At 34.3% G+C, this 27,212-nt stretch overlaps 1 protein-coding gene across 2 annotated transcripts in view; it reads right to left on the reverse strand.

The window, feature by feature from the left end:
- LOC129746341 (uncharacterized) overlaps positions 1-27,212 on the reverse strand; it is a 583,019-nt gene that overhangs the window by 33,056 nt on the left and 522,751 nt on the right. Inside the window, exon 12 of one of the 2 annotated variants that reach the window (XM_055739954.1) lies at positions 21,687-21,817. The exons of the other annotated variant lie outside the window; for it this stretch is intronic. Coding sequence (XP_055595929.1) covers positions 21,747-21,817 — 71 coding nt within the window. The 3' untranslated portion in view covers positions 21,687-21,746. Of the gene's footprint in view, positions 1-21,686; positions 21,818-27,212 lie in introns of those variants that run through there. 2 annotated transcript variants of the gene reach the window in all.

Consider the following 27,212-nt stretch of genomic DNA (forward strand, 5'->3'; position numbering starts at 1 on the left):
TTAATAAAATGGACTGTTTAACATCAAAAATAGTTCTCTACTAATTATTTAATTTATTAGTTTTCGAACTATTTGAACATCCTTCAGTTATGGGAAAAGTATTATTAATTTGCTTACATGCAAATTACCTTCTTTAGATTTTTGCTAATTTTGCTGCCAAAAAAAAAACCCAACATTGGTGTATGAAATACAAATTAAAGTTCAATTTTTTGTTGTTTAAAAAATTGGCATCCCAGACACCATTTGTAGACCTTTCAAGAAACCTCGACTCAGAAAAATTATACGAAACCTAACAGCACTAAGTTGAGTGAAAGGTCGTCATCAGCAGAGGTCGCAACGCCGCATTCAAGAAAGAAGGGCAAACTTCCAAATTTTAATGTTGAAGTGATTTTGATCTCACTCTCAACCTACCCGACGGAATATTCAGATTTGCAAAGCAAAATAGGAAAAAAAACCCTTTTCTCGAAAATAAATACTCAACGCCTGCAGACGAACAAGAGCACTGAAAAATCTGGGGGGCGGGCGCGGGTTCTTATCAAACTTTCTACACACCGTTAATTATGTACGACCTTTCGACGCGGGCGACCGCATCAGGTGAGGCGTCGTCGGTGGACGGAAAAAGGTGGGGCGTCGACGACAAGTGGAGTGGAGTTTTCCCGACAGAACTTTGCTCTTTTTCGACCAGCGACAGTTGCGCGCCACCAGAACCGAGTGACAGTTGCGGTTTCCGGGCGGCAAACTCTTGAGCCTCCAGGAATGTCACAGACCGAGCACATTGCCATGGCTATGGGCTATGGGCTATGGTTAGGTTGCTTGCTAGCAGGCGTGTTTCGGGAGGAAAAATTACTTATGCCGGTAACCGCAAAATCATGTTTCAGCTTCCACAGTAGAGAAATGGTTGGCATGGAAATTCATTTGCTTATAGTCTCGAATAAGCGGCTTAAAGTTGTAATTAAATGTATTGAATTTTAATTATGAGAAAGAATCTATCAACGTACCTACCTACTCTGAGGAAATGGTTAAAAACCCTACAAAAATACAGAACAAAACATAATTATCAATTTTCAGTAAAGAATCGTGAAATGTTGGATAAATTTTATCAAAACGAATAAAGATTCAGGGCAAATTTAATAAATTTAGATTTCATAGTTTGTAGGTTTCGAAATGCAAGGGATTTCCAATTTTAAATCAGTACCATAAAATGGGATGAATCGGGACAGTTGGACTATTTCCGTAGTATTTCTGTCAAATATTGTCTTTTAGGCTTTAGTTACTCATGATTTTTTTAATCCCCCAATTGGGGTTGCCTATTAATTAAGAAACTGGTGTAAACTTAGAAACTGTTGAACAATAAAATTGCGTTCATTTTAAATTCCAAATTCATTTAAAACGCAAATTAGTGCATAGTTTTTCGTCTTTCAATTTTTTTTTCTGATTTTTCCAATCCCCAGTAATAACCTTTTTTCCTTCACCCAAACTTACATCCAGGATAAAACCCAGGGTAAACAAAACTCAAATAAAATATAGATTTTTACTTCTAGGCTTTCTAAGAAACCTGGGACCCCTATTCTTCTATATTTTTCTGACATCTGAATAGTAAATTTTCTTCAGTTCGACATTGTTTTCCACAATTTTGGTGGATTCAAAACACTTTTCTGGACGTTTCCTAATAAACCCCACGATAATTGGGTCAAATAATGTTTTGTTAAGATGTGTCACCATTGAAAGCAGTTTGACTTAATTGTTTTCCTGTTTTCGCTAAAACCATGTTCAACAAAATTCTACTCCATAAATAAAATTTGTAGACATGTCACATCACTTTTTGAAGTGATGCAAAACAGCACATTGCATGGTATGAAATTCTAAGGTTGCACACAACAGCTTTTTTTCTAATTTATTTAAACATCATTACAACATTAGCGACAGAAAAATTCATTGAATTTTTACTTGTTATTACGCAAAAAATCAAAAACGGTGTGGTCATAAATAGAGGAAAATTTACTACAATTTAAATTGCTTGATATTTGTATACCGATTCACCTCTATGTCCCTATAGACGGTACCGAAAATAAAAACACGGATTTTTTTCTGAAATGACCATTTTTTTTAAAGGTTTCATTTTTAACACTTTTCTTGAAATTAGAAAATTCTATTCTTCTTGGATGGTTAATTTGGACGTAGCTTCTCGACCGAATCGTGGTGTATGTCTTTAAAAAAAAAACAAATTGTCTGAATAATTATGAACGGTTTTTTGGAAATCTTGAAGTATGACTTAAACTCCTTTCATGCTTCTCGCTGAAGAAAAAAACATGTTTCAAGCGTTTGTGTGGTTAAAATTTTTGAAATCAAATGCCCAGATGTTGCTAGGTTGTTTAGAACTTTTATTTTATTTTTTTTACACTTACCAAAAAATGTTTAAAAAAGAATCCAGTGTACTCAGAAAAAAAGCTATTCAAGATAACAGTTTGGTGATGTTATAAATATAGCCTTGGTATGTGTTTCAGTAAATTAAAGTTAGATTAAATTTTTATTGTAAATTTATTCTTGCTACTCAGAATCAAACATAAGCGATTTTGATTTTTTTTTTTTCGTCTTTCAGTCGTCGTACAGTACAGACGTATTTTCGCGCACCGCCGTCAATTCAAATTAATTAGTGTTCCCTAAAGCCCAAAGTGCCCAAAGTCCCCAAAGTGCCAACGTTTGTTTTATTACCTTTTTTGTGCCGTGTTAACTGTACGAGGAAAAAAAAATGCCAAAGTGTCAAATTCCAACCTGCGATGTTATCGATGGCGTCCACCTTTGGACGTGTACGGGTCCCTGTCATCGAAGATTCCACGCCGCCTGTATCGGAGTGCAGCGGAATTGCGAGGAGTCTATAAGGCGATTTATGCTGCCAGTCTGCTATGACTGTCAGCATTCAATTAAGGACCAGATAGATCTGTCGAGATTAATGTCTCGACAGAATGAAATAATGGAGCAACTGAAACTCCAAAACAGCTCCCAGGAGAGAATTAGTTCACAATTAGTGAAATTTTCATGCCTGGAGACCTTGATTGAGGGTATAGATACGCTCTCAAATCAAATAAACGGTCTGAAAAAAGAGCTGTCATCGCTTAAAAAATTGGAACTGTCAAACACGGCGACAATAAATGAAATTGTCCAGTCCTGCAACGAGGATAGTCGTTCGTTGAAAGCTGACTTCAGCCAGGCAGTATCAACAATATTAGCAGCTAGTCAATCACCAATAGACATTCAAGCGGATCTTGATAGTCTAAGACTGGAAATCGGGGAACAACACCGTAGCTGCTATATAAATTTTGAACAGGAGCTCACTCCTACGCTCCAGTCAATCGCGGTGGAACTGAACGCGTTAAGAGCTACAGTGAGGAATCCTGGCGTAAACGAGGACCTTATTGATGAATTACGGTCCATTCACGACGCTGTGAAAGCCAAACCGGCCGATCATCAACACGACTCAGGACCAACTCTAGCCGAGGAAATTGCTTCGTCGTCAAGGGTAAATCCATCTACTTCGTCTAGCGGCTGGAGACGAATCGGAAACAAAATGCTTTGGAAACCTCAACAGTACTGGGAAGAATACGACGAGAGGAAACGGAAGCGTGCGGCTCAAGTCAAGGCCGCGGAAAAAGCCAGGCGAAAACAGCATAAAAAACAGCAGCATCAACAAAGACAAAAAGAAATGTTCCTATCAAGAAAACAACAGAAGCAGTCACGAAAACAATCCCCCGTAAAATATTCATCAAAAGCAAGAGCCACTACTGATAAAGAGCTACTGGCTGCCGCAAAAGTCGCGTTTAATAGAAAATCAACTCCGAAAGCGAAGATCCCGACCTTCATCAACTTCCAATGGGGAGAAACATTGAACCCCGGTCCTAGTTCTGCTTCACCAAATGTGCTAAGGCATCGAAAAAGGCCTTCAAATATTCCTGCGCCACCCCCGGTCTCTCCACACCTTCCGAACTCATCAACATACCAGAACAGTAACACGATGACGACAGTGCCACCTGCTCATCCATACGCTACCTTCAATCAGCCATTCACCGCACCTCTAGTTGCACCGTGCTGTCACCACGACCCATCGGCATTATATTTCAACCCGGTAATGTATAACAACCCATATTTTCTGCCGAACCGACGCGTGCCTATGTAAGCACTAGCTCCTCTGTATTTATGAACCAAGCGGATCATGTTACCATTCGTTCGTGCGATCACCCAGTTATCAATAATAAAGAAATTGTGGCATATTGCCAAAACTTTAACAGAATGCGAAGCGCATCTAAACTAAACACAATTCATAAAAATTTAGTAGCAAGTAATTATACTATCATTTTAGGAACCGAAACAAGCTGGGATGATAGTATAAAAAGCGAGGAAATTTTTGGATCGCGTTACAATGTCTACAGAGATGACCGAAATTTCAATTTGTCCGACAAGAAATCAGGCGGAGGCGTTGTAGTAGCAATAAGCTCTGCTTTCGATTCTGAGCTCATTGAAATAACTAAGCACAAAGAATTTGAGCAGGTGTGGGCAAAAGCTCAAATCTTCAAGGAAACTCATATTTTTGGATCGATCTACTTTCCTCCAGAATATGCCAGTAAAGATTATTTCCAAAAGTTTCTACTGAGCATAACAGAACTATTCAAAAGCTTCCAACCCGAATTCAAAATTCACCTGTATGGCGATTTTAATCAATCGAATCTACAATTTTTACCCGATGAAGATAATGAAGCAATCCTTTTACCGATTTTTGGAGATAATGAAACATTACAATTCCTTTTCGACAATCTTGCTACCTTATGTCTTAATCAAATAAATCATGTGAAAAATGCCTGCAATCGCTATCTCGATTTACTGTTTTCAAACTTGACTGATGACTTTTGTATTTTGGAAGCTACTAATCCAATTTGGAAAAATGAGATATTTCATACAGCTATCGAATTTTCAATTATATGTTCTGACAACAAAGGAATACCAGAATACGAATATGAGGAGACCCTTGACTTTTTCCATGCAAATTACACAATGATTAAAACTAAATTACAATCAGTTAATTGGCAATCATCATTTCAAAGCGAAAACCAAACTGTCAATCAGGTAGCTATTTTTTATAACATTCTTGGTAATATCTTGAGTAAATATGTCCAAATAAAAATAAAGCGACGAACGAATAATAACAGAAATCCGCCATGGTTTTCAAAAGAGCTAAAGCATCTTAGAAATAAAAAGCAGAAAGCGCATAAAAACTGGAAAAAGACACCATCGCTAGCTAATAGTTTAGAATATCAAGAAGCATGCAACAAACTAGCCATATGCCTTAATACCTCCTTCGAAGAATATAATAGGAAAACAGAGGAAAACATTAAATCTAACCCAAGAAGCTTCTTCAAGTATGTAAGTTCCAAATTGAAAAGTAATAATTTTCCATCTCGTATGCACTTGGACAGCGCTAACGGTAATAATTCCCATGAAATATGTAATTTGTTTGCCAATTTCTTCCAAAGCGTTTACACCAGTTTTTCGGAAGCCGATCGCGACACTGCGTTTTTCGATTATTTTTCCGACTCAGCATCATTGACTGTGGTAGATTCAATCACCCTTGAGGAAATACACAAATCAATTTGCTCCCTGGATAGCTCCAAAGGGCCCGGGCCTGATGGAATTCCTCCATTACTTTTAAAAAATCTTGTAAATGAACTAAGTGTGCCCTTGTTTCTATTGTTCAACTCATCGTTGAAATCCGGTGTTTTTCCTCAAGTATGGAAAGAATCTTTTCTTGTACCTATTTTCAAGTCGGGGAAAAAGTCCGACATTAAAAATTACCGGGGTATAGCAATCTTATCGTGCATACCGAAACTTTTTGAAGCAATAGTGAATCAAAAAATATATAATCAAATAAAAACACTCATAACTGAAAAGCAACATGGATTTGTTAAAGGACGATCTACAGCGACTAATTTACTTGAATTCGTTTCTTATAATATCCACTCTATGGATCAAGGAAATTCCGTTCAGGTTCTATACACGGACTTCAGTAAAGCTTTTGATAGAATCGACATCCCTTTGTTAATTTTTAAACTACATAAAAACGGATTCAGTACACAACTGCTGAAATGGATTGAGTCGTATTTGACAAACCGTACACAAATTGTTAGATTCAATGGTTCACTTTCGAAAAGCATCTCCGTTACATCTGGTGTGCCTCAAGGCTCCCATCTCGGTCCCTTATTATTTATCTTATACGTCAATGACATTACTTATTTACTGAACCAGCTAAACGTGCTTATATACGCAGACGATATGAAGCTTTATATGATAGTCAACAACGAAGAAGATTTCAGGGTGTTTCAAAATGAAATAAATATTTTTTACAAATGGTGCAGTAAAAGTCTTCTTGAACTAAACGTGAAAAAATGTTCACATATTGTATTTACAAGGAAAAAATATCCGTCATATGAAATTGTCACATTAGGAAATGAGCCTGTGGAGAGAATCAATAAGATAAGAGATCTAGGTATTATATTGGACTCAAAACTTACTTTTGTAGATCACTATAACTCAGTAATTCAAAAATCAAATAGTATGCTTGGCTTTATAAATCGTTTTAGTTATAATTTTCAAGACCCATATACAATAAAAACATTGTACACAGCTTATGTCCGAGCCATACTTGAATACTGCAGCGTTGTGTGGTCCCCCTTTCAAATTTCTCATAAAAACCGTTTAGAATCCATTCAGAAACAATTTGTTCTATTTGCTTTACGAAATCTAGGATGGTCACAGAGCCAATTACCAAGCTACGAATCACGCTGTTTACTAATAAATATTGAACCATTAAGTGTTAGAAGAGAATTTGCTGCAATCTCCTTTGTAAACGACATAATTAATCAGCGTGTTCAATCTACTTATCTACTAAATAAGTTAAACTTTTATTGTCCGAGTCGCCAGTTGAGAACCAGAAATCTGTTTATTTTAACCTCTGCTCGAACTGATTATGGTAAAAATAGTCCAATCAATTGTCTTATGCAGAATTATAATAAAAACTACCAGAACATAGATTTTACTATGTCTAAACAGCAGCTAAAAAGTGCTTTTTACGGCGACAGGCACTTAAGAACCTAATATTGTAGTATTTGAAGTAATATTAAGATTGTACTTCTAGTTTTAAGAATATATATGTAGCCTACGATGTTTGGTGAAATAAATAAATAAATAGATTGATTTTTAATCTTCTAAATTTTAAATTTGTATTTCTGTTTTCAAAACAACAAAAGACAAGCTAGCTTGATAGATTTGTATGGATATTTTAATTCAATTTTTCAGGGAAAATTCAATCTTCAAAAAAAAAAATGATAGAAGAATGGAAAAAATGGTTTCCGGGGTTTAGTTTGTTAAGGAAATTACCCAATATTAAGAAAAAATTGTTTTCAAATATTTTTTATGAAAAATCACGCAGCAGGTAGGCAGATTTCGTTTCCTCGATAATAACATTTCTGCTCATGTTTCCCTCTGAATTTAAAAGCCAGATGAATTTCAAAACTTAAAAATGATCAAGTCATCGTTTTTTTATTCATACAAAGAACAATTATGTTAAGTGTTCAGAAAAACGAAGAAAAAATTGTTTAAAAAGATAATGTTTTTTTACTAACCAATAATTGCATGCATGAATTTTCATTTGATCTTTTAAGGTTATATTAATACGTTTGACTATTTTTAGTTTATCAGTTTGTTTTAATTGATAAATAATAAGATAAAAAAAAACATTACAAACAATACATTTTGAACAAATTTCTAGCTTGTGTGCAGGGAAGGTTCGATAAGCTATATTTCAATCGAAATGCATGTATTTTACATTTTTTGAATATTTTCCGGGATCCCGGGAATTCCCGGGAAACAGGCCACCAGATTTCCCGATTCCCGGGAACGAAAAAATGACCGGGAAATGGTTACTGGTGTATAGCCTTTTTGCCGCAGCATGTTTTTCAAAACAAAATCTCCGATTTTTAATAACGTTAACATTAATGATCGTAGCTAGAAAATCATTTTCGGATCTCGGAAACTTTTTATTTTGCAAAAAAAACAGCTGAGAAACATAAGAGTGTTTAGGAAAAAAGTGTTTTTTTTTGTTAAAAATTGGTATACCATATACGTTATTCGAAATCAACAAAATTAATAGAAACTATAATATTGAACAAACATGGTTATTTTCAAAATAAAAATAGTCCTGTATTAAAATTTGCGAATATTTAATTATTTCAGGCTAACTCATCATTTACTCTGGTAGGTACATTTTTGTTAAATACTTATCTCATGTGGCATTTTCTTTGATCCGCTCTGTTAGCAGAACCATTCAAAAAAATTAAAATTGAGTTTTTATAACTTTTTAATGTTTGTGTCGAAAAACGATTTATTTGGAAACAAATTGTACGTCCTCGGTGGTCGAGTGGTTAGCGTGGTAAGACTGTAATCGCCGGTTCACTGATGGCATGGGTTCGATTCCCATCTCGGTGCTGGGTGTTAAATGTTAATCTTAAGTTGTCCACGTCATTTATTCAGTCTGTAAAGCCTAAATCGGCTAAGACGGTGTATGTCTTTCAAAAAAAAAAAAAAAAAATTGTCTTAATAATTATGAACGGTTTTTTGGAAACCTTGAAGTATGACTTAAACTCCTTTCATGCTTCTCGCTGAAGAAAAATACATGTTTCAAGTGTTTGTGTGGTTAAAATTTTTGAAATCAAATGCCCAGATGTTGCTAGGTTTTGAGATAAAACTTCCCTGATTTGTCCAATCAGGATGAGTGCGAGAACAATTCTGGCAATCAAGGTCAAACTAAGCTCTTCCAGCCTACGACTAGCTGTGGATGAAATTTTATCAAAATGACCAAAATAAGAAAAAGGGTTTTTTTTTTAATAGACATACACCGTCTTAGCCAATTCAGGCTTTTCAGGCTGAATACATGACCTGGACAGCTTAAGATTAACATTTAATACCCAGTATCAAGATGAGAATCGAACCCTTAGCTATAACTCAAAAGCGGAATGTCTTACAGAGATCAAATGTTCTAGAAAAATGTGGCAAATTGAGCAAAAAAATTTAGCTCTTATTTCACAAAATTTGACAAAAAAAACGTTTGAAGTATTGAAAAATTTGACAAAATGTGACTTGAAGACCATCATTGTCAAATGTTTCATACATGAAAAAATTATTATTCATATTTTACTCTTATATGTCAATTAAAGAAAATATTATAGACTTCCAAAAGTTATCGTTTCAAAGCAATGAAAAATTCTAGTTATTTTTACGAAAAGTATTTTGAAATGTCTGCAAGGAGTTCATTTGATCTCTAGAGTTTAGAAAAATATATTTTTCTTCTAAATACATCGTGATAATTACTAAGCACGATATTACAAAAAAAATCGTTATTCAAAACTACCTTAACTAATTAATTTTGTCTAAGAAATAGATATCATTGCCTTAAAGTATGCTAAAAGTAAAATAGTGTTAAAGACAAACTTTTAGAATTTTCTGTTGCTAACACTTTTAAGCTGAGAAGTATAAAGTGAACTAGTAACCTCTTTAGCTAACATGAAAAAGTGATAGAAATTTTAACATAAGTCGTTCAAATTGAGATTTTTCGTGGCTAACGTATAAATGTTTGTTCTGAGTAATTTTTCATGATTCATTTATAACACTTCTTGTACAAATTATTTGTATTTGAGCAAGGGATAACTTTGTTCATAAGTCTTTGAAAATGAAATTTTGAGAGAAAAAAAATTAAAAAGTACCTGTACTCAGATCGCATATCAATAATTCGTTATCTTTTAGCTTATTAAAAGTGAATAAATTTGCTATCGATCATCTGAACTTCATTTTTGCGAGAAATCAAAAATATTTTTGATATTGATGACTTAATCATAGATAAAATTACAAAAGTCGTATGTTTTTAGAGAAAATTTTGTTTCTGCAAAAGTTTTAGACTCGAAGGTAACATTTAAAAAAAATCTGATTTTCTTTTTACTTAAATATCAATTCGAAACAAAGATTTCAGAAGTTATGGTTGCATTACCATAACAGTCACGCTTGAGACTGAAACAACCCCTCCCTATGGTCAAATCGTTCTGAAATTTAGCATGTGACCTTCTGGAAAGCTAATAATTGATTTTGATTTGGAGTGAGTGAGAATTACCATCATAAGTACACTGCGATTCGTAAATTAAAAGTGATCTTCAGTTTACTTTGTTCAAAAATGCTGTAAACTGGTGTAATCAATTAATCGATTCACCCGTATTCAAGTTTGACCTCTTTTTGATGGGAACACCCCTAAATGTAGACAAACCGCCACGAAAATGTTGATTCATTTCAGGCTTTAAATAAAGTTTCTGGTTTACGACGAATGGGCGGGACTTAAATTGACACTCATTCGGGTCTCTTCCTCTCTTCCCAGTTTGAAAAAAAATGTGCGTGATGGGACTTCAGCATCTCTCAAAGAACTGAAGCTTGTCTCCTGAACAGCGAATGAGTTGGCCTTTTTATAAGGTCAGTTTGACTGGGAGGATTTAAGTTCGATTCTCGGTCAAGGCAATTTTTAAATAAATTCTGTCAACGTGTTCATGATTGTATATTTTGCTTGTTGTTGGCGTAATGAAATCACAAAACTATTTTTGGAACCAAGTAATTGTATCTAAATACATCGCATTCACGAATGTAGCTTTATGCTAAATATTTTGGTAAAGTTTATCCTTTTTTATGGTTGGATTAATGACACTTTACCATCCTTGTGGCATTCGTTTCTTATAGTAAAGTTTATACGATTATTCCTTTTGATATAAGCGTTTGAATAGCCCTATTGTTTTTGCGATATACAGTTGCGTTCAAAAAAGAATGAAATCGCGAGAAGCTTCGCACCCACTTTCAACTTTGACGAGCTGCCATTCCTCTCTCGGTTGATATCTTTTCATGAAAAATTCACACAATCTAGCTCAACTATCCAACTAACACTCTACGAAATTTGAAGTCTTTAAAATGATGGAAAGCAAAGATAGAGCTATTTCCGTAAAAAAGAGAAATTTTGAGTTGCTTCACTAAATATGCTGTATCTTCGACAATTTTCATTGAAAAATCTTGAAATTTGGTCCAAAGATGTAAAAATGTTTGATCTAATACCAGGCCAAGTTTCGTTAAAATCGATGAACGTGATCAAAAATGGTGCCGGGTAGAAAATCAGGTTCGTTATCGCCCAACAGACGATTTCATTCTTTTTTGGACGGATGTTTGTATGGAAAACATCGTAATCCATGTATTCTTGGTTTTTTCTTTCACAAAATCAAAATTTATCACAAAGAATGTTGTAAATTGATTAAAATTTTATTCCTGCTTTGTTTTGAAATAGAAATTGTTCAAACAATACTGGTATTGAAGCACGAGAGCGAAAAGACTACTCGCTTTAATTGTGTATCAAATTTGTTTATCGGAATAATTAGCAGGTCTTTTCTGAAACTCTGTTTTTCTTATTTGAACTCTGTTGAAACATTTTCTCTTCCAAAACAAAGCACGAATGAAATTTTTATCAATTTACAACATTCTTTGTGATAAATTTTGATTTTGTGGAAGAAAAACCAAGAATACATGGATTACGATGTTTTCCATACAAACATCCGTCCAAAAAAGAATGAAATCGTCTGTTGGCGATAATGAACCTGATTTTCAACCCGGCACCATTTTTGATCACGTTCATGGATTTTAACGAAACTTGGCTTGGTATTAGATCAAACATTTTTACATCTTTGGACCAAATTTCAAGATTTTTCAATGAAAATTGTCGAATATACAGCAAGTTTAGTGAAGCAACTCCAAATTTCCCTTTTTTACGGAAATAGCTCTATCTTTGTTTTTCGTCATTGTAAAGACTTCAAATTTCGTAGAATGTTAGTTGGATAGTTCAACTAGATTGTGTGAAATTTTCATCAAAAAATACCAACCGACAGAGAAATGGCAGCTTGTCAAAGTTGGAAGTGGGTGCGCAGCGTCTCGCGATTTCATTCTTTTTTGAACGCAACTGTACCTAGCTAAACGGTTGCTGGTTCATTCCTTTTAATATATTTTATCTTAGCGACCAAGTTGCATTATAACTATGAATTATACAAACTTGGAATTACAGGCACTCAGATGTTTGTTCCTCCCCAAAAGATATAATGAAAACAAGAAAACGAAATCAAGTCTCCCCATTCTCCCCTGCATATGTGTTTCCAAAACTTGGTTATTTAAGCCCTAAATATGTATAACTTAAATTAGGAGCTACTTTGGAAATAAGATGTTAATCATCGTCAATTGTGTGGCTTTTAGAAGAATCACAAATAATGTGATTTTTTAAGAAATTGTGGGATTTTTGTATTACTAAAACAATGTTGATGAAATTAACCATTTTGAAGTGATGAAGCCAACGATCAGGTAATAATTAAGTTGGATGACATGACTGAAATCCACATAAATATTCCAAAATAAATCCTGTTTTATTTCTGATGGCTGTTGAATTGGTTTCAATTCAAATTCTCTATTAAAATGAAAATTATCAACAAGATTGTCCTATCATACATTGTTCTAAAACGTTTGAAAATTCTTAAATTTGCCAGATTTGATCAATTCACATCTTGATAGCTGACAAACTGACATACAAACATGTATCAAAAACATAAGCTGAGTTCAAATCAGTTTATTAAACTCAATTTTACCAAAGATTCATTTTTTTATCAAGCTATGTGGCCTTGAGAAGAATTTGATTGATTGAGGGCTTGGCTTCTAGATACCTTCAGGGTCCAAAGTAAACTTCCTGGAGTTCCAATTCTAGTCATCCATGCAAACTTTGTTCTTTAATATTTGTAGCCCTTCTACCTTTCATAAACTTCCCCCTTTATATGTAAACTAGCTGACCCGGTGTGCTTTGCTACACTTTTCAAAAACAAATGATTTTTTTTTTTTTTGTTTCGATTATAGTCGTTTTACCATCATTATGGCATTCGCGACTTTATCAACGTTGCAGTTGGCGGATCGTTATTGAAAAACTATCCGGTACAACTGCGTTCGATGTTTACTCTTGGGCTCGAACTCGCGGACATCGGCTCAGGAGGCAACAGACTTGCCAACTGAGCTATATCACAAGCCCATTATAAAAAAAAAAAAAAAAAACAAATGATATTTTCAGAAATTATTCACATTTTTCCCAGCAAACATGAAATCGCATTAAAAATGATAACTAAAGTCATTAAAAACGTTACTGCGAATCTTAATTCCAACTAACGCAAGTCAAATGTCGTAAAAATAGTTACTCGAGGTCTTATTAAATGGTTTAAATCGGATATGATAAAAAGTCCGCCATGTTTGCAGATTTTGAAGACGATTTCGTTCCTTTTTATCTCTCTCGCGTGGGTCAAAAGAGAGAACATCTTTGTTGTTCTCTTTGCGACCAGCAGTGCAACCAGATTGCTAAAAATCAGATGGTGTATTTGCAAGAAATGCTTAATGACAGAGGCAGCAAATATTGTCACTGGCAACGGTTCGCATGCGTTGAGAGGAAAGAAATTGTGCTCTCGTGCATTCTTTCAGTATGTATGTATATGGTGTCGAAATCGTATACTCTTATCGCTTTAGCCAGAAGTTGAAAATTGGTAGGGGGAAGTGTTCCTAAATGCGCATGTTAGGTAAAATGCGCATACAGCCGATTGACGATATGGCTAGAGATTCATCATATCTAATCAGTGCAGTTTGATGGTAGTACGCTTTTAACACATGGCATGAAAAAATTAAATTGTTATATAAAGTCGAAAAAATTTAAAAATTCAAACAAGATTTCTGTCAGTTTTGTTATAATATATTGAACTTTAATTATCGTGCGTACAGATTCTGTGAACAAAAATTTTGATGGTTTTTCTTTCTTATTCATCTGGGAATCGGAAATTCAACAAATTGAAGCTTTTGGCAAAGTTGTAGATGATAAGATATTGGAATACGAGACAGGTTCTGAATGCCCATATCAAGGCAGGTTAAATGCCTATATCAAGAAAAATAGATTATTCTTATAAATTTTTTACTTTCTATCATTTAAACATTAAATCTACGCTCAAATCACGATCTTACAGCGAAAAAAGAAGAACTTCATACTGATTCGATAAAAATACAATATGAACAAAATATTACCATGAAATATGGCCATATGGCATACTTAACTATGTTTCATGCAAAAGAACTAGTGATGTAAAAAATTTCACCAAAATTTCAGCCTTGACGTATGCCCAACATCCGTTTCTACCATTTTCAATTAAATAGTTTCAAAATATTGCGAGTGTAAATGAAATAAAGCTTAAAACATAAATATGCGCATTTAGCCCGCCGGTTTCGGAAATCGACTATTTTGACTTCTTTTATTATAAAATTATTTTCACAAAAACTATAAGAGATTTTAACAGAAAAATTGCTCTTACGTATAGATAACAGATGTCCGCTCATGTGCATATAGTTTTCAGGCTCCTATCTATCGGAATATGGGAGAAAATTAGTGTTTTCCTTAATATGCGCATATAGCCCGCCTCTCCCCTATGTATATTGCCTCCACTTTAGTAGGTAAATGCTGTTTTTTCGTGTTTTATACGATCATTCTATACTGTATATGACACGTATAACAAAGTTGTTGAGAAATATACCTACAAAAATGTTTGCTGGGTTATTGCTTTGTTGGCATTTCTTTAAATCAAATTATAACATAATTCAAAAGCAACCACTATAAAATGAGAGCTGCAGCTAGAGTTTTGAATTGCAATACAAAGATGACTTAACTAATTTTTTGAAACTTGATCTATAAATTTGTGTTAAAGATCTGATAATTTTAATCTGTTTCTTTAAGCTTCGCCCTGAGCAAGGAGGGTCTAAAATTCGTAAACAATCTAACTTATAAAAATAATCATTTTTGATTGACATGTTCTGGATTTATGCTAATAAACTGATAAGAAAGCCCCCGCTGTCCTTTGCATCAACTCCTATTTTTTTCGTACCCAAAAATCCGCTTTTATCAACTATAGTTCCATCGGTTGATAAGTTTTCAAGCTTTACTACAAAATTTATATGGAGCCCCTTACTTTCTTCCCCTCTCTACACTGTAAAGCGTAATGGTCTATAACAATCGTAGAAATATGTCTCGTAACCAAATACCTTTCCATGTCATATGGATCTTCCTCACTCCTTCTATGTACCTACTCACTAGAAGGAGGACGGTGTGTCAAATAATCCAAGAATCATACCAAAATGATTTTCCATGTTAAGTTTTGTCCATTTCTTGGATTTTGTAAAAAAAATAAATGTAAGCTTTCTTCTTCCCTTCCTATATTCCCAATTCTATCCTTCTACTGCAAGAAAGGAATTGTTGAAGAATTATTTCTTGTTTTGAAATACCATCCCGTGCCCAATTTTATTTTATTTGCGTAGTAAATTCTTGATTTATGTATAAAGTTGAAAGGAAGTACCATCCTTCCTTCCATCCTCCCTATTGAATGGAGGGGTGGGAACTTAATATTCATGGAAGTATTTTACGTACTCAAATACTTTTTGATGCCAAATTTGGTTATATTTGCTCGAATAATTTTCGAATTATGCAAAAATAAATTTGCATGGAAGCGCCACTTTCCCGCTTTATGTATATCATTCCGCTGAAAAAAGGTGGGGTTTTAATTTATCATAGAAAAATTTCTCGTAACCGGTAAATTTGGTTTCATTTGCTATACTGTTATACTTGTTATACTGAAAACTGTAAGGGAGACCCTTCTCCTACTTTTCATTCAACTCTTTGAAAGAGTAAGGTAAACGAAATATTCATAGAAACTTTTCTCGTGCCCAAATATCGTTCCATGCCAAATTTAGTTCCATTTGCTGTTGTAGTTCTCGAGTTATGCAGTAAAAATTGAATGAAACTTCTCTCTCTCTAGGGAGAACCCCAGAAGGAGGAAGAGATCTCAAATAACCATAAGAACATGTCTCGTTCACAAATACTCTTCCATGCCAAATTTGGTTCCATTAGCTTAACTAGTTCGCCAGTTATTTAAAAAAAATATAAAGAGGTCCCCTCCCCCCTCTATATGATTCTACTGGAAAGAGGGAGGGATCTGAAATAATCATAGAAATATTTTACGTGTCCAAATGCCCTCCCGTGCCAAATTTGGTTCCATTTGCTTAAATAGTTTTGAAGTTATGTAAAAAATTATAAGAGGTCCCTCCCCTCTTTATATCTTCCTACTGGAAAGAGGGAGGGGTCTCAAATAATCATAGAAATATTTTTCGTATCCATATCCTCCAATGCAACATTAGGTTCCATTTGCTTTATTAGTTTTTGAATTATGTTAAAAATATGAAAGAGGCCCCCTCCCCCTTTCTACTGGTATGACGGGCGGTCTCAAATAATCATTGAAATATTTTTCGTTTCCAAACACCTTCCCATGCCAAACTTGGATCCAATATCTTGATTAGTTCTCGAGTTATATGAAAAAATGTAAGGTAGCCCCCCTTCCTCCTTCCTATCATCCCACTGAGAGGAGGGAGCCCAAGTAACAATTTTAGCTTTATTATGGTCAGCAAAATATCGTTTGGACTATCGCATTAATCTTCATAAAAAGCTAAAGCGCATTCTATAACATCACCTGGACTCTAATAAAGCCAAAATCAGGCTATTTGGCCCTACCCTAGAAACGTCATCAAGACATATAATTGTTGGTCATCAATATTGGTCACCAAAGCTTTTAAAAAGCTATTATAAAACATGTTAGAAATTTTTAATTTTTTTTCGGTTCTGTCAGTTCTTGGAGTTTTTTTTTTTATTTTTTCCAGCAACCATAATGGTTGATGAATGATGATTGCATTATTCAGATATGATCAGGCTTCTGCGATTCTCTTGATTTTTGCTCACTTTTTCTCATCTCATTGTCAAACGCCTGGGAGAAACATGCTTTCTCGCACTTTAAACGATCAAGCAACCCACATTTTGTTGGAGATCATTTCAATCACGCAGTCACCCAATCTCATTTTCGCAGGGAGAAATGTTCGTTAGCTTCTCAGTAACTGGCTGAGAAATAAACGACCGAGCAAAGTTGTAAATGCTAAAATGCTGAAAATAATGTGAAACAAATGTGTAAATCTTTAATTACCTCTTTGTTTACAAAATAAGATATAAAAGCATGCCAGAATTATTAAACGTCCCCAACAATAAAGCAGGTTGACAAATTCTGAGGCCAATATTCCATAATTCCACGTAGAAAGACGGCCAAATCACACATTAAAGCTGTCCACGTGATTTAGTGAAACAACCAAATTTCATATGTAATTTTTTTGTTTTGTTTTCAGAGTCACACACCAACAATGCTCTGTTAGTAGAAGAGTGATCATTCGTTTGAGAAAAAATTTCTCCCTGCTCTCTCAGCAGCGGAGGATGAAATGCTCATTAAAAATAAGCTCACAATTATTCGGAGCGAAAAAGTTCACTGTCTCCTTTTGTTCAAGATGAGCAAAATGAAGCCTGGATATGATCTGGTAAAATTAATAGCTAAAAAAACCAATGTTTTAACCATATATTGAGCTTCTTTTCTACTGCCAGTCAAGATTTTAGGTAAAATGTATATGAAATAGTATCTTAAAATAAATGCGCCTCGTTAAATCTGATGGTCAATCATGATGGAATTGATGGAAAAAGGCCTGAAAAAATATTTTCCAATGCTTGCATTGTGAATCCATCAACATGGCGTCATTTTGTGCCCTTCGATTTTGCAACCAACATGGCGTGAGTCAATTCATAGTTTTATTATGGTTTAATGATGACCCCAAAAAAAGCTACGATTTGACGTTTCTCTCGCAAGCCAACCAATTACACGCTAAGGTTGAGTTCCTCATTTCTGAGTTGTTAATCATTAGTACAGTAAATGAGGACAGACTTTTTGAATGAAAAGGGATTGGTTTTGAATGACCCGTGGAATAAATCATGAGTTGAAGTCAAATTTCGTTGTCTGACGCCATCTTGAAATCCAAGATGGCGGCTTCCGCTGAACTTTAAAATGGTGTAAATGACTTGAAATCGCATGAAACCCCAACAAAATGGGTATCGGGTGAAAGGGCTAAACGAGTAGAAGTTGAATTTAGCTATCAGACGCCATCTTGAAATCCAAGATGGCGGCATCCGCTCAACTTTTAATGCTTAATGCTGACAAAAAGTCGCATTAAACCACCACTAAACGGGTATTGGGTGAAAGGGCTAAACTAGAAGTCGATTTTTTTCTTTCCGACGCCATCTTGAAATCCAAGATGGCAGCTTCCACTGAATTTAAAATATTGTTAATCAATGAAAATCGCTTGAACACAACTTTTTTCACGTAATACTACATTAAAACTACTATTTTAAGACAATTTAGATAATTTTAAATCACTTTTATTATTTTTTCATTATGTTTCTAATGCATTTAGCACTTTTTTTGTTTTGTTTATAGTTTTTGATTTTTTGCCATTTATGTAATTCTATTATTCCTATCATGCTATTATGTTTAAATTGTATTGGTCTTATTCTAGCGAAAACTATAAGGTTATGTTGTTTCTGTTTACCGTCTGATTTAGGCACATGTGCCAAATTCGATGTTGCCAAAATCGAATGTTGCCAAAAACGAATGGGGTCTGTATTGTGGTGGTTTTTGTGGGATTTTCAGTCACTTACAGATTTTCAGAGAAACGCGAAAAGAGATATTTGACTTCTATCATTTAGCCTTAGCACCCAATACAATATATTTAAGAGTTTCATGCTATTTTCATTCATTTACAGTATTTTTAAGTTCAGCTGAAGCCACCATCTTGGATTTCAAGATAGCGACAGAATGCAAAAATAAACTTTTTATAGCTTATCCCAATTGACAAACACCCATATTTTGGAGGTTTCATACGATATTCAATGATTTAGAGCATTTTTAAAGTTTATAGAAAGCTGCCATCTTGGATTTCAAGATGGCGTAAGATAGCAATATTCGACTTCTACTCGATAAGCCCTTCCACCCACTACCACCTGGGTTTCATGTCATTTTAAGTCATTTACTACATTTTAAAGTTTAGCGGAAGCCACCATCTTGGATTTCAAGATGGCGTCAGATAGCGAAATTCAACTTCTACCGGTTGATTTCTTTCAACTTATACCCCTATAATATAGGTTTTATGCGATTTTCAGTCATTTACAGTATTTTCAAGTTGAGTGGTAGCCGCCATCTTGGATTTAAGATGGCGACGGGCAACGAAATTTGACTTCTACTCGTTTATTACTTTCACCTAATAACCATATTGTGAAGGTTTCACGATATTTTCAGTAATTTACAGCTTTGAAAATAAAAGCGGAAGCCGCCATCTTGAATAAATGATGGCGTCAAGCAACAATTTTTTTCCTACTATTTGGGCCCTTTCACTCAATACTCATATTGTAAAGATATTCATACCACTTTCGGTGATTTCAAGTTTGCAAAGATGTATTTTTTTTTAATTTTAACTCAAAACCAACACGCATAACTTACCAAAAATGTGTAAAAATGGGAGTTCCAATTCAAATGTGTGCTATCTAATCTGAGCGTGTCCTGTTTTGACATCTTGATCGAGAACTGTCACTAAGTTTTATGGCGGTTTAATAATCATGCACTGAGTGCTATTATAGAACATGCAAAAGAAAGCTTGGAGCAAACTTCTAGGTTTGTGTTTTATTATAGTTTAAAAAAAGCATTCACAACTCTTTCAAAATAACTAAAACAGCATGTTTAATAAAAGTTTTATTAGCGTTTTCAAAACCATCTAAAAACACGAAGTCGAAAAAAAATTATAAGCATTCTGCATGACCATAATAAAACCGCCATAAAACGAGGTGCACAAAAAAATGCCATAATTAAACCATAATAAAACTTCCTAATGCTAGTTGGCATAATCTGTGTTACTTGGGAGGAGTACCTAATATTCATAGAAATATTCCTCATTCCCAAATACCACCACATGCCAAATATTATACCATTTGCTTGATTGGATCTCGAGTTATGCAAAAGATTGTCTTTTGTTTGGGAGGCCCCTCCCCTTCTTCATGAGAGAGGGAGGGGTCTCAAACCACAAAAGGAACCTTCCCTGCCACCGATACCCCTATCTGCCAAGTTTCACGCAAATCGCTTTCGAATTGCTTGAAAAGAACATATTTTTGTGATTTAAGTATTTTAGAACATTTTTTTACCGAAAATGAAACCAACTAGTATGAGTCCAACAGCGAAGCATTGAAATTTTCGAAATCCCGAGCTTTTAAAGGCGCTATCTCCATCGCCGATTCACTTTTTACAGTTTTCATGGCTTGTTCGAGATGCTGAGTGCTTTTCATTTGTGACTTTCATTTGCTTCTGCCAAGGTCTTTTGAAGGCATTTGCAGGATCAAACCGATAAAAATGTTGAAATACCTGGGAAAAATATGTGTCCGTTTTACCCGACATTGAATTGTCCATCTTACCCGCTTTAGCGACTTTTTTCAGAACTTTTGTTACTCAAGGCCTTAGACCGAAATTGGTTGAAATTTGCGAAAATTTTGCGAGTTATGAACTATTTTTTGTGTAGAGAAAATCACATAAAATAGTGGACCTTCAAAGTTTTTGTTTGTTCTGTTTACAATTATGAAACTTTGTCTGAAGTAATTAAGCAAAACGTGTTGTAACACTTAAGCAAAATGTTCTCATCGTTTGATTTGTGCCAAACATCGTAATTTTCAAAATATATTTTTTTTTCTTTAAAGAGGTCTAATTTACTTAACTCTAAGGCGTACATCTTTCAAGGATATTATGGCTAACATCTTACAAATGCTAAATCCACCAGACCACAGAAAGAGTACTATGTGTGCCGTGATCGGGATTCAATCTGAAGGACTCTGGCTTAGAAGACTGGAATGCTTTCCTCTAGGCCACGGTCGTCGTGTTCGTTTTTACCCGCTGTATCCTTCTTACACGACTTTCCCCTACAGGTATTTTGGTAATAATTTATGGATTTTTGGTCCACTCTACCATTCGTTTGGTATGAAGTATCAAGTTTTTAAAGTTTTTCGGCTAATATCTGTCGATTTTTCGGTAATAAACAAAGGATTTACACTACACTTAAACACTACCGGGTATTTCGATAATGTAACAAACTGTCACGTTGACAACTGTCAAAGTTTTGACAGAGGATCTCAGCTGTGACTTCTCAGCTTTGAAAAATTACCGAACTCGAGATGTTAGGATTCGTCAAAAGAATTGTCGGTCTTCGTAATTTTCGTTTACTATGTATGATTGAAAAAAAAAATCAATGGATTCTGATTTGTCCTAGAAGGTCAAGTTTCACAAATATAATGAATGGTTTATTTAAAAAAAATTAAAAACAGAAGTAATCACTTTTTTGGCTTAAGTTATGGTGGATAGTTAAGATTTTAAATTTTTGTACTTACCCTCGCTTGATCTAAAATATTTTGCTCATCATTCATGTTTTCATAATAGTTTTCAAAATTCCTTGAAATAACTAAAAATGCATTTGGAAATGCTTAAAATAACGAATCAAAACGGTCGAAATTGCTGTGATATATCTGGATTTTCAAAGTTGAGAATTAGTGTCTTTTTCGGAGTCCCGTAGTTCACAGGCGTGGGTGTTTTTATTTTTGAGACATTTTTTTCTGTAATAATATCCTAACCTTTACCGTGGATTTTCAACCAAAAAATTGAACTTTGCTCAGATAATCCAAAACCGATATCGATATCTGAAAACATTTTATCAAAAGTGAAGCTGTCTTATCAATTGGAAAACTGTTATATATCAACTTTGTGTAAATTAAATTTTGAAAGGCTATACCCTAACAGATAAGCAGAGAAACGTGAAGCACTGAAAGAGTAACAGAGCATTACTAGAAACGAATGTTAGATAAATAAAATAGCAGAGAGGACAAGAAGGAGACGCATGAAAAACGTTGGGAGAAAACTTCGAAAGCTTGGTAAAGGAGGTAAACATTCCCTAAAATTGTCCCTAATTGGTTGATCGTTCTCTATTTTCTTTCTTTTTTTTTTGGTTTTTCTTCCACCTCTCTTTTCGGGCAGAAATCCATTCAATCATACAACAATTTTTAAACTTGTTTCAGTTTTTATTTAAGTAATTTTTGGTGTGTTTCGTGTGTTTGCATTTTCTTACTTAATTTTTTGTTCATCCTTCTTTGATTTGTTCTCAACTATCAACACAAAGGTAAAATAAACTATCAACAATTATTATTCACAGATGTTCACATTTTCTTGTTTGTTTTCTTGTTTTTTTTTGTGTAATCCAAAAGTACGCTGTCTTGTTTGTTTCACTTATAATTAAATATAATATTTTAGCCTGTTGTATCACCTTACACTCTAAATATTAAATATATATAATTTGGGCTTTGATGTTTAATCCTTTCCTGTGATTCACCAATCACATTCGAATCGGGTGTGTGTATGTTTTTTTTTATTCGCTAGCAAAATTTCCGCACTTGTTTCATTTGTTGTCTTTTTTTTCGCTCTTCCACAGATTTAATTTCGCGTCCGCCGTGTTTTTTTTTTTGCTTCATCCGGGTTATATAAATTCTGTACGTATTATACACATTTCAGTAATTGGTATAGTTTATGTTTGTTTTGATAGAATTTTCCACCAATTTTCGCACAAAATTTCGCGTGCTCGCACTCATCCGAACCAGAACAGAAAAACAAACTCGTATCTCAGCACGACTTTCATTGTTTTTTTTTCTTTCATTGCCCGATGGACCGTTTTTTGGGGTGGATTTTTTTTTCGATTTTCTCTCGTTCTCAAAGTCATTGTTGTCGGTCGGTTTTATATAGAAATATTTTTTGAGGCTCCGGTTACCCATTTTTTTTGTTCGTTTTTATTTTTTTCCTACAATTGTAGACCCAGCAACTGATCCGCAAAGTTCGACGAATCGATCGTTTTGGATGAGTGAAATCGAATTAAGGGTTGTGTTTGCCTACCCCCCCACAAACGAATCGACGGTGGAATTCATCCCCCCTTTCTTCGCCCATTCGAAATCTGTTAATGGGGGCGGAGGGACCATTTTCATCAAATTGGCTTGCTCTTGCTTTGACGATTGGATTGTAATTGATGTGTGACGGTTTTCTGGGGAATGAACGAATGGTTCAAAGGGTTTTTTTTTATCGTAGGTACTAGAATGGAGGCCTACGGATTCGATCAATGAGAGAGCAGGTGGAGGGATTTCGGATCGAGCAAACAAAAGCGAAGGTTAAATGCTAAATTATATCATTTTGTTAACGGAAAGCTCAATTGGCTGTCAGTCTGTTTCGGAGCGCTCTTTTGATCTTTAATGAGCAGGAAAGTAGTTAATTCCCCTATTTAGGTGTAACGCACTCGGTGATTCGCTAATTGAATACGTTTAATACGAGCTTATTGGTGAATGGAATCGATTAAATAAATTTGGGATTGTTTTCTTTGATCTATTTTTAAAATGCCTTTCTGCTTACACCGGAACGCCAAAAATAAATTAAATTTAAACGGTTCAGTTTCCAGAGATCGTAACGTCGCAATTCCATTACTGTGCATTGTCAGCAACAAGTTTGATAAATTTAGAATTTTGATTGATTTTCATGAAGAAGCCAAAAATATATCGTTACGATTCTAGGAAATTAAAAGAAAAACAATTTTATAATTAAATTTGAAAAAATCCGTTCAAATGCTTACAAAGCAAGAATATTTTTTATGTTTATGAAAGATACTCACAAACGAGCTTTAAAAGCTCCCTTGCATGAGTTCAAAAACCTTCCTCAAGTTCCCATTAAAAAAAAACCACAGAACAGCGTTAAACCACTCGGCTGTCATAGTAAAGCTTCCGTCGCCAATTGAAGAATTAATATCCGAATCCGGGGCTGGGTGTGGAGCAAGCAAACCGTGAAGGCGCAATTACATCACCACACAATAAATTTTCACTTCCAACCATCATCGTCATCCTGTGTGACAAACTCAGACCACGATTTTTCCTCGACCTGTTTCCTGCCCCCACTAGAGGGGGGATCATTCAGGACTTTGGGGGTAATTCGTTCAAAAATTCTTAACGCTAGAATGATTCATTTCCTTTGAAATCAAGTTCTTTATTCTTCATTTGAAATGGACAAAAATTTTCCAACCAATAAGTTAGGAAATACAATCCCACGAAAAATTGTTAAAACTCCTACTTGCTTTTTGAACTCTCCCAACATGGCTCCCATTGGAAAGCAATTTCACGGAAGGCATTCCAGCGAGCCAAAACCAAAGATGCTGCCTCTTCTAGCACCTAATGTTCCTACTTGGTTGTGCATATCTGGTAAATCTTATTTTAATTAGTCGTTCCCAGGCACGCTCAGCTTGACTTGCATTCGAGGCGAGCGAATAATTTGCAAACCATTTGCACGGACAGTGGTTGAATCATGTATTAAAATTTTTTAACGTTCTGATCCACTACTTTATTGTTTATTTTTATGGAAACACTGCAGTTTTTAAAATCCTACCCCAGCATATTGGCAAAGCTTTAGCTCACTCGTTGAACTCCAAGGCGAACCACCATAAGTTTCGAAATTGTATGGAAGTTTTTAACGAAAAAGTTTATTTTTTTTAAATTGCTTTTAATTCTGGCAACACAGTAAAACCAAACAAATTTTTGTGCGTCAAGGTTTAAAGTTGAATATAAACTCTGTAGAACAATTCGACTCACATGAAAAAAGGAACAGAGATTTCCGTTTTGTTTTTACTTTTTCATTTATTTTTATTCGAACTCATCTGAAAGGTAACAGCAAAATCAGAGTCCCTGGAAATATTTAACCACTTTCTATCTTCGATTTTTTTTATTCAATAATAAAGATAAACCTATTCAAATTTAAAACTATAGTTTTTTTTGGCAATATCACAGTGTTAGTAATTTCTTAAGTCAGTACCCATTACATGTGAAAGCTCAAACCACAATAAATTAATTGAGAACTGCCAATCTTTTTTTTTTGTAAACAGACTTAAACCATTTACAGACTTTGATTTCAATAACAGAAACTCATTAGGGTATACCTTAAAAAAATGCTGCTTTTGGGGTGGTTTCAAAACTCATCTTGGCACTTGACTCAGTTAGTACTTAGATCAAAAAAATTACATCCACAAAAACATTTGGAATAAAATGTCACATCAGCTAGAATCAGAAGCGAGAATGAGGATAGTTGATTCCTTCACTGTATCTTGAAGCCAGAATGTCGTACAAATATCAAATGTTCTAGAAAAATGTGTCAAATAGAACAAAACAACTATGCTATTACCTCAAATTTTTTAAAAAAATTTATTCTTCGAGTTAGGTATTGACCTTTCTTTGGAACATTAAACAAAATGTGATTTGATGATATTTTTTATCAAGTCAAAACGCTCCCCACATGAAAACAAAAGATAATAAATTTTTTTACTTCAATATGTCGATCATCAGAATTTAATATGAACTTCATAATGCCATGTTTTCCAAACAATAGTGAACTCTCCTTTTTTTTGAAAGGTTTTCCAAAATGTATGTTTAACATTATATGGGGTTTGTTGCTCCCTAGAGTATGAATGAATCGTGATCCTTGGTTTTCACGAAACTTCTAATATTTGTCCAATAACTAATGTTTATCCAGTAATTTCCTGTTCAAAAGGACTCGCACAACTGTATTTATCTAAAAACTAGTAAATTACGCCTTAAAGTATGAAATGACTTTAAGGTGGTAGAATAACTTTTAGAATTCTCTTTGTCTGACACCAACAAACTGTGGTATGCGAACTAATATGGCAAAAAATAGTCAATGGATCTTTGAGTTTTGCAAGATTTTTGCCTAGGGACAAGGCACCCTGAATCAAGGATCAAATCTCCTTAAATTAAAAAAAATCACCATTTTTTTCATCTCACGAAAATGCTCCTAGTTAATCAACGAGTAAATGTATCGTTCCAACTTCTGGAGCATATTAACTTTAATTTAACAGCTTTAGTGCGTTGATAAATTTTTCCAAGAAGTTATGAAGAAAATCAGAAAAGGTGATCAAGTTTCCAGATTTCCCTAATGATGATTGAAAAATCAATAAAGCAGGAATCATCAACAGGATTTTCTTTTTTATCTAACACCGATTTAACATCATTTGTAAAATTACAAAATTTCTTTTTAAATATTCCTTTTTGAATTTGATGAAAAAACCCTTGAATTTGAAAAAAGGACAACGGATACATAGGCGACAAAACATAATTGTATATAAGTAGTGCACATCATAAAAGAAAAAGTTTTTTGATAAATTCAGAAAAAATAGAAAAAAATTATTTCAAAGGATAATGGTGCGCAGATCTCAGTGATTTATCCTATATCCCCATATAATTCTATTGAGAAAATTATCAAGGCGTTTGAGGGTCGCCTTAAAGTTGTCCAAGCGAAGTGGAATTTTGCACAATTTGTTATTGTGATAAGAAAATGAATATAAGGTGGTGGGAAGGGGGAAATGTTTACTTTTAGAATCCTTCAAATGGCTTAGGGCCACCCTAATGCTCAAATTTTTATCCAATATTGTTTGTCTATAAGTGTCTGAAAACTATATGAACATTAGCAAAGATCTGTTTCCAATACATAAGAACAATTTTAGTTGTTGAAATCCCTTACAGTTTTCAAGAAAATTATTTTATAGTAAAAGTAGTCAAAATGGTCGATTCCCAAAACCAGGCGGGCTAAATGTGCATATTTTTGTTTTCGGAACTATATCAGTTTTATTTACAAAATTTTCTTATAATTAAATTGGAAATGGTTTGAGAAGGTATGTTGATTCATAAGCCATTTCATCAAACGGCTGTTTGAGCATATTACCCGAAATGTGCCCATAACAAGTGTTCACGAAACAAAGTGGACATCTGTTTTCCATGATAAAAGTTTAGTTTTTGAGAAAAAAAAATCCTAAACTCAGTTCGAAACAAATGTCTCAAAGCCTTACGCCTTGTCTTTAGAGCGTTCATGATTATTTTGTATAACAGATTTTGTCAAATTATGCACAACTTTGATAGTGATTGTAAGTGCCATTTTCGGCTTAATTTGCTCGAAGTTTTCCATGGTGTTGGCCTCTGTACCATGTTTTTCAAGGCGTATATCGATTAA

This window comes from Uranotaenia lowii, chromosome 2 (genome assembly GCF_029784155.1).
Source record: "Uranotaenia lowii strain MFRU-FL chromosome 2, ASM2978415v1, whole genome shotgun sequence".
In the NCBI taxonomy this organism is placed as follows: Eukaryota; Metazoa; Arthropoda; class Insecta; order Diptera; family Culicidae; genus Uranotaenia; species Uranotaenia lowii.